The sequence below is a fragment of the Coffea eugenioides genome, chromosome 2 (genome assembly GCF_003713205.1).
Source record: "Coffea eugenioides isolate CCC68of chromosome 2, Ceug_1.0, whole genome shotgun sequence".
Classification (NCBI taxonomy): Eukaryota; Viridiplantae; Streptophyta; class Magnoliopsida; order Gentianales; family Rubiaceae; genus Coffea; species Coffea eugenioides.
In genome coordinates, this window is record NC_040036.1 from 2,053,430 (window position 1) to 2,061,872 (window position 8,443).

The window sequence follows — 8,443 nt, forward strand, 5'->3', positions numbered from 1 at the left end:
GCGACGGGACCCCACACCCACCCAAAAGTCAAAGATGCCAATTTCGATGACTCGTCACTTCCAAGTTCCAACTCCGTCCTGCCTTCTTTCTTTTTTTTTTTTGGCCTTTTCTCATGAGAAGGGACTCTGTCGTCCTCTCCTGCCTTCCCGCTTCCCCTTGTATCAGTTTGCTTCCCTGCCATCGAAATCCAAATATTATAGTGGGCTGGGCTTTTCAGGTCCCAATACCATCGACAAAGTTATTTCGGCCCATATAACAAGAAGAAGGAGGAGAGCGTGCCGGTGCAGTCCTAGATAGATTTGGAGACTTCAGTTCTGTTAGATAATCCAATTTAATACTTACATTTAATGCATTTAAATCTTAATATATACAAATGCGCTTAATAACTAAATATAGAGCATTTGAATTAAATAATATTAAATTTTTTATACAAAATTTACTCTAAAAAATAAATAATAAAATATTCAATTCATCACTTAATGTGATATACACTCATATATATTAAATTTCATACCTAATAATGTAATAGCTCAGCGAATTTATATTTTAGATTTTAGTTTTATCGGACGTATCGTTACTAACTTGCGAACAAGGGAGCGAAAAAAGAATCTCCACTTTGGCCTGAATGGAGCATCACATAATTGTGGGTGCCACATCAGAGGTTATTGGTGGAACAAATTTCACGGTAGTCGCAATAATAAACATTTACAAGCAAAGGAGGGATCTGGTGGACAATCATTGAAAAGCATGAGCATGATGACTTCAAGGGCGACCATTATGATAAAATCCAGGCCTCCATTGCAGATCGTGAACTGAGCCGGCCCAATCACCAGACATGCTGATTTGCGCCGACCCTTCAATCCGTCGACACAACAGTACCCAATCCTACTTCCCCAAATGCAGGGGAAGTATTCATTTGGCATATAGATGTAAATCTACATTAATCATTAGGCAACTAACTAATTAGTGGATACATCAATTCACAAAACAATAGTACAACTCTGTACCACATGAAGGAATAAGGCAAACTCCGCACTCCCGAAGAATGCAACACGAATTCTTTAGTAAGATTTGGCGAAAATCGCCACTTCTTCTGCCGGACTGCCTGTCATCAGGCATGATTTTGTCCCCTGGGGCTGTTCGAAAGGAAAGCATCTAATGGTAGCCCCCGTCTCTTCTTTGATCTTTAGCTCATCTTCGTCCCTGAACAATTATGTAAAGCAATCTCAGACACCATTCTCGAGTTGCATTCAAAATGCAAACCAGTGATGAAGTCGTTGCAAAAGATTTAAGGACAGAACGCTAAACACATAATTCAAAATTTAAGAATTAGTAAAGGATTACCTAGCTGACCAAGGACCCCTAGCCCATTTGCCTTGAGATATTGCTTCTTTAAGCTCATCATAAGAGCTAACGTCCACAATATTACTATTAAAAAATATAGATATCTGTCAGCTAAGAATACTGAGGAAGACATGAGGACAGAAAACAAATGAAGTCTGGCGAAGGACACAAAGGAGTATTTGGTACAAGTAACTCGAATTTGCCAAGAGTGCAAGAGTCAACTGCTGGTGACATCTATTGCCACAAAATAGATATGCACAATTAAGTGTATTGCAGTACCACCCTTAACTTCACAACGTAACACCTCGAATAATAGAATTGAATGGGCTAGCTGACAAGACTTCAGCCAAACACTGACAAGCAAGAAGGATGGCAAGATCATTGTTGGTTTCTCTTTAGTCAAGATTCAGCTACACAAGCACATGCAGATACCATAACCGCAAATATATAGGAATCTTAGTCAGTTCATCATGTACCACCATCATGCAGCAGAATATGTTATTACGAGTGACACAAGCTCATAAAGTAGATGCCACGTACCAATCTCGAAAGGAGGTTGCCCTCTCCAGTAGACAACTCTGAATCTCATCCAGCAACCCTTTAACATAAGCAACCAAAATTGAACAATCCATTGATATTCCGAAAACTTTTCCTTGTTTTCCAGGAATATCTCTTCTCGAAATGACCACAGTCCCACTAGACACATCACGAGGTCCAATCTCAATTCTTAAAGGTACTCCCTGCAGAAAAGCTAGGTAAATTTCAAAGTAATTTCAAAGCACAATTGTATCACATTCAACTGTAAAATAGTATTTCTTGAGATCCACACACATAACTTCCAAATATGGAATTGTTTTTAGCAACAGTAGACATTTCAAAATTGAAACTTCATTCCCTTCCAGAAAACAAAGCCAACAATCACTTGAATAGCTCTAGTTGAGCGGGCCTTCAATAGATACCCACTTGACTTGTTAATTATTCAAGCCAGTCTTCAAAAAGCTTTGGTTGAGCAAATCACAATTGGAAACTAATCACTCAAGTTGATTTTTTTTTTTTCAAACTAATTTTAAACAATACATCTAGATGCTCAAGCAAAGTAAGATGACAAGTCTTAAAAGTAACCAAGTTTGGTGAGATATATCAGAATTAACCATCAGAAATCTTAAAGCTCCAAAGACGTTAGTTCCTTTTTGCCCTATGCTTGTTTGTTTAGATGTAGTCCCGCACTCATTAACATTCCAAGAAAAAAATCATTTGAAATGTTTATGTGGCCATGCATTTGGAATTTTCCTCTCCTGAATTTCTCTTATTTTGTTCATTCTTTGGGGGGAGAAGTCCAATGGCAAGCTAGATACCAGGCAAGATACAAAACTTTACAGAAGCATGCAAACCTTCATCTCCCAAAAGTTATACTTCCATCCAGGTGTTCTCTGATCAGAGTCATCAACCTTAACCTTTATTCCAGCTGCTTGCAGTGTGTCTTTCACTGATGATGTAGCATTAAAAACTCCAGTTCTCTCATCTGCTTTCTTCCATATTGGGACAATCACAACCTGAAAGCAGTCAATAATAAGAGCTATTCCATCTCAAGGAAGACAATTTTTAACACACATAGCTAGGGAAATTGAAGGGCTACTGAAGCACAGAGCTGTTGGTTCACTGCACTGATAAGTCCAATTTCTGGACCAAAATCAAAACCAAAGTTGCAGAACTAATGTAAAATGCTAGAAATGTTGGAGTTTAGGAAACCAAATAAGGATTAAAATATATCTGCTTTGCAAATTAATCAGCCCATTGAGTTCAAAACACTGCATCCATCCCCAGCCCCCATTCACTCTATCTTTCAGGCACAAAATACAGCCAGTCAAACAACCAAAAGCGTGCAATAGGCTCAGAAACAATTAATCAATCTCTGTCCGAAGAAGATTCTTCTCTCCATGTATGTAATGAATACGAAAAATTAATAAAAAGAGAAGCTCTTGTGCAACAAAGATTTGAAGAAAGTTCAAGGCCAACTTAGGCATTTGATAAATAACAGTTAGCACTCAAGACCAGTACAAAGTCACATAAACTGCTAATGCTAAAAGCAAAACAAGCAAAGGCTAATGTAAAGCAGATTACAGGCAAACATTGGTATCAAAGAAACAAAATTAACAACCAGTAGAAGCCCTTTTTGAATACCTGTACAGGTGCCAGCTTAGGTGGAAGCATTAAGCCCGTGTCATCCCCATGAGTCATGATAATACCTCCAACAAATCGCGTGCTAATAGCCCATGATGTCTGCCACACATGTTGCCTTTGTCCATTTTCATCTGTAAACTAAACAAGCAGACAGATAGTTTAGGGAATTGCACCTTCCATATTTCAAATACCAAAAATAGAACAGCAGAAAATTGATGCAAAACAACTATAGATGGTAGGATATTTTGCAAATGTGTTCAGCAATGAAAAGAGCTCAATAAATTTTAGCATCATCATCAATTACACCAATTGCACAGCCTATAGAAAATCACAGAAAAAGGTAAAATGATAAAATAAAAATTTTCTCAATACACAGTACAAACTGATGACAGTCAACTTTTTTTACTTGCATACTAGCAATCCTCTGGAGAAACGAAGCAACAAGGTCAGAAACTTTCTGTTTTCAAAATATAAAAAGAAGAAAAAGATCTCAAATTGCATCCTAGTATCTGTAGCACCAAGAAAGAATGGGACAGCAAGGACCAATATCCCTAAGGCACACCACATGCAAGAGGGAAATACCATATCTGACACATTGTCTCAGAAAGACCCAAAATTTTGAATCCATTCGTCTAAAACAGCATACAGATTGATGTAAGCTACCAGATAAAACATCAATAACAAACCAAGAATGTTATCCCTTTATTTAGGGGGCTTTACCAATAGCAGAATGCCATAACAAATAGGAATCAATTAATAAACGGCGTAGAATTAGTCTCCAACAAAAAAAATGGAAGAAAAAACTGTCTCTTCAGGACTTAATGCCAAAGTGACGTTTAGAATTAGTTTCCATAGTTCAGCTTGATTGAGTTAATGAAAGCATGACCTCAATGGGAATTTCTCTTGAAGCAATAACGCACTGGTCTCCTCGCCATTAGAGCCACAAACAACTATCTCAATTGATTTGTTTCTGACAAAAAAAAAAGGGTTCTTTTGTATACCCATAGTTATTATTGTCACTTTTTTTTCTTTTAGTTTGATAGCTTCTACGATTCCATGGATTACATCTATTTACACAAATATCTCGACGATTCCTGCTCATTAATACATGGTTTGGCAGCCATCTGACAGGTGTACGAGTACTGATTTGATCTTTAACTTACACTTAAGTCCAAATAAGTTTAATCTTCATCGTTTCGTCATTCTAGACATTTTTTTCCTGTGCTTTCAACAATTTCATTAGAGCTTTTTACTATCAGCATCCTCAAACTTACCTTCTACTCATGAAATTAAAACCAAGGAAACCAAAAAAGACAGAATCATCCTCCTCTAAACAGGCCTATGAAAGAGTAGTTCAAAAGAAACTATTATGTTTTAACTGTTATAAAGCTTTTAATGGGATCATTGACCCTGATAGAATGGTATCTGTTTTTAGTTCAGGCCAAGCGATAGCCATCATCAACTTATTGTCATTCCTACCAATAATTGGCCATATGACTGAGACAGGATTGATCTTATTCTTTTCCTGAAGACCACTGTATCAGTTCCAAATTCTGATATGAATCTAACTATCCAAAATCAGAGGTCCCCATGGTGTATTTCCACAGTGTTTCTCAAACATTTCAAGCATCCTAAAACTAGTAGTTCAACCTAAACTATGAAGCATGGGAAAGAAAGGATGGATTGGGGCTGGCCACAGAGAATAAATTAAACTTCCAAAACTAGTTCAACTGAACAAGCACATAGAACCCCACGAATTCTAATTTCTTACAAAACAGAAAATAAGCAACCATATGCTCCAGGAAGTAATCAACAAAGCTAAAGTACATTTATACAGCACTTCAAGTTTCAAGATGTGCCAATCCATCAATCTCATCTCATAAACAACAGCATACAGCAGAACATAGAGAATATTTAGTTGAACTGCAGAAAAACAGTATGCGTAAGCTGTTAACTGGATCAAGAGCCAACCTGAGTCCCGAAGGCCTGGGAAAAATTCTGTCCAAGGTTGTGGCTTGTTCCAGCCTGCAAAGCCTTTCGATCACCCATCATTGCCTCAATTGTGTAGGTTCTATTAGCTCCAGCAAATGTTTCCACCCTTGATTTACGACCTGCAATTACAGGTATGGCAGCTTGCTCATAAGCAAATTTTGTATAGACATCAATCATCTGCAATGCCTGCAGTTCAGCAACAGCATCACTATGTTAATGAAAAAGATGTTTAGCCTAAGTACTATATAAAGCTTTGCTGTAATATGAAAGATACCTCTTTCTCTGCCTCCTCTAGAGTGGTATGAGCAGTGTGGCCCTCTTGCCAGAGGAATTCAAGTGTTCTTATGAATGGTTTAGTACGCATTTCCCACCTTGTGACATTTGCCCACTGAAAACACATGAAGAAAACAAAGAATTAGTATGAACTACACCTAAACTATGCAATGGAACAAATAAATAATGCAAGAAAAAAGAAACCTGGTTGATCATGAGCGGAAGATCACGATAACTATGAATCCATTGAGTGAACATGTGATTAACAATTGTTTCACTTGTTGGCCGGACCTGCCATAACCTCAGAGTGCAACAATCAAAGACAAAGCTCGGGTCGTATTTTAAACTTTAAGCAAACATTTAGATGGTTCCGCATAATCACTATATGGGGGGAAAAAAGAATTCACAAAGATAAATTAATCAACCAATAACGTATTTACCACAAGCTTTTCCTCCAGCTCCTTTCCTCCTCCAATAGTGACAAGCGCCAATTCTGGACTAAACCCCTCAACATGACTAGCTTCTTTCTCTATGAATGAATAAGGTATAAACTGCCCACATCATCAGAACGCTGGTGAGTATAACTGACAGCGAAACCGACAATTACAGTCACGATTGCTGCTTATTGATTCTTTGAATACAAGCCAGAGAAACCAATGCTTGCGAAGCCCACATCGAAAGAAATATAACCGTAAATAGCCGTAATAATCATGGGGCAGAGGCATGATATAAGCTCACTAGCTTCATTCAGTGTTAATTCAGGAAGTATCATGTAGCATAATAAAATAACAAGAGGTAATCAAACTGTAATTCTTTTATGTCCGCTATGTTTCTAGATTCGGAAATATCAACTTTCTCACGTGCAAATGATATCCCAACTGAACCAAATAGTAAGATAGTAGTAACTGTTCGGTTATAAGAAAGATCACCTGTGGAAAATACATATTGCTATGACCAGTCTCCTTGAACTTGACATTCAAATATTCCTGCAGCATTTAACATAATATCACATGAGAAAAGCAAAAAAGGGAGAAAAATAAAAACGACAACAAAATAAGAATCTTACTTGAATAGCTTCCCAAATAGCGTAACCGTAAGGGCGGATAACCATGGTGCCGCGAACAGGGCCGTAATCGGCGAGCTCCGCATTGGAAATGATGTCTAAGTACCAAGCATTGAAGTCCTGAGAGCGTGGCGTTATGACCCGGTCCTTTTCTTTGTCCACGATCCGAGTATTCTGGTTCGCTTTTAGGCCATCGAGTTCCGGAGATATTTCCTTCTCGGGGGTGCCGCTCTGCACGGAGAGCGGCCGTAGAGGAAGACAGAGGTGGTGCCTCCGGCGAGATAACGACGGTGACCTGGCGGAGGTAGCAAAAAGTGATGTAAGAGAGGGCAGTCTTAAAGCCCCCATGAGTTGCAGTCCCTTACTAGAGCAGAGAGCAGAGTACAGAACGGAATTGGGAGGAGATGAGGCGTTTTTTATGATATTGTGAAAGAAAATGTTTCAATGAATTTGGGCCGTTGGATTGTACCGGGTAAAAAGGTTACGGGGCCTCGTCGCTCTATAATCCAATGACAAGGGAGAAGGATCCGTGGCCCAGAGTGAAGCGTGCACCCAGAAAAACTAGAGCCCAAAAAGGAAAGAGGGGATCCTTCTTTTTTTTTTCTTTTTTTTTTGGTCATTGCTGGCCACATTTTTTTTATCTCCAACTATTAGATCCAAAATTCAAATCCTGAAATTCAAACCTGAACTTACTAACGAAAAAAACCCTAAAACTCTTTCCCTAATTATTGAGCCAACCATAGAAGTTGGATAATCTATATCTATATCTATATCTGTATGTATTTTTTTTTTTTTCAAACGTAACAGCTTTCATTAATACTCAAAACTACAAAGGATGAGCAAACTGCTCGTACATCTTTCTTGGCTAGGCTAACTAACCAAATTGGGAAAGACCCTTCCCACTCAATATCATTTGTCACATGCAAGGCAAATTTTGCCAAAATGATGACACACACATTTCCTTCTCTTTTGACAAAGGAAAAATAAACAGGTCTCAAACTGATCCTTCAACTTAAGGGATGTCTCCTACAATAGCTCCCACCTTCGGATCATTTCTGCAGCCTGTTCTGATACTCTCCACCACTCCTTTGCAATCAGATTGGACCTCAATTTTCCTCCACCTCATCCCTCCAGCTTTGACAAGTGCTAAGCGAATGCATTAGCTTCCTCCACACAGCAGGCAGTATGCCTTTCCCCCCTCCCAGCCCAAGCTTTCAGCAATTCCCCATTCTCTTGCCTCGCAACCAACCCCCACCCTATTACTCCCTTTACTGTGCTCAGTGCTGCATCCACATTCAACTTAACAACCCCTTCTACTGGAGGCAACCATGCTATTGGAGCTTCCTACTTAACCCTTTCCTTCCCTACCTCCCTCTCATCTTGATACTGGGCTGCCTCATATTCATTCCACTCCTGCATAGCCTTTAATCCTGCTCGTCCTGGGCATCCAACCTCTTTCTCAAATTGAACTCTATTTCTAGACTTCCAAATTTGCCAAAGTAAGTTTACTGTGAGAGAAATGTGTTCCTTCCCCTCATCCCTTGCTTTTGCCTCCATTAAACCATTCCACCATAACCAAAAGCTCTTTC

At 38.9% G+C, this 8,443-nt stretch overlaps 1 protein-coding gene across 2 annotated transcripts; it reads right to left on the bottom strand.

Moving 5' to 3' along the window:
* Positions 1-754: 754 nt before the first annotated feature.
* LOC113762785 (proline--tRNA ligase, chloroplastic/mitochondrial) lies at positions 755-7,259 on the bottom strand. 2 transcript variants are annotated; one of them, XM_027306376.1, is made up of 11 exons: positions 6,858-7,259; positions 6,721-6,777; positions 6,232-6,342; positions 5,996-6,082; positions 5,793-5,906; positions 5,498-5,704; positions 3,527-3,664; positions 2,737-2,898; positions 1,886-2,085; positions 1,346-1,429; positions 755-1,204 (listed from the first exon to the last, which is right to left on the bottom strand). In XM_027306376.1, exons 1-11 carry the CDS (start codon positions 7,200-7,202, stop codon positions 1,063-1,065), a joined length of 1,647 nt encoding a protein of 548 aa, XP_027162177.1. In that variant the 5' UTR covers positions 7,203-7,259; the 3' UTR covers positions 755-1,062. The 2 variants fall into 2 exon arrangements, with proteins under 2 accessions (XP_027162177.1, XP_027162179.1); XM_027306378.1 differs by lacking the exon at positions 1,346-1,429.
* Between the last annotated feature and the right edge of the window lie 1,184 nt (positions 7,260-8,443).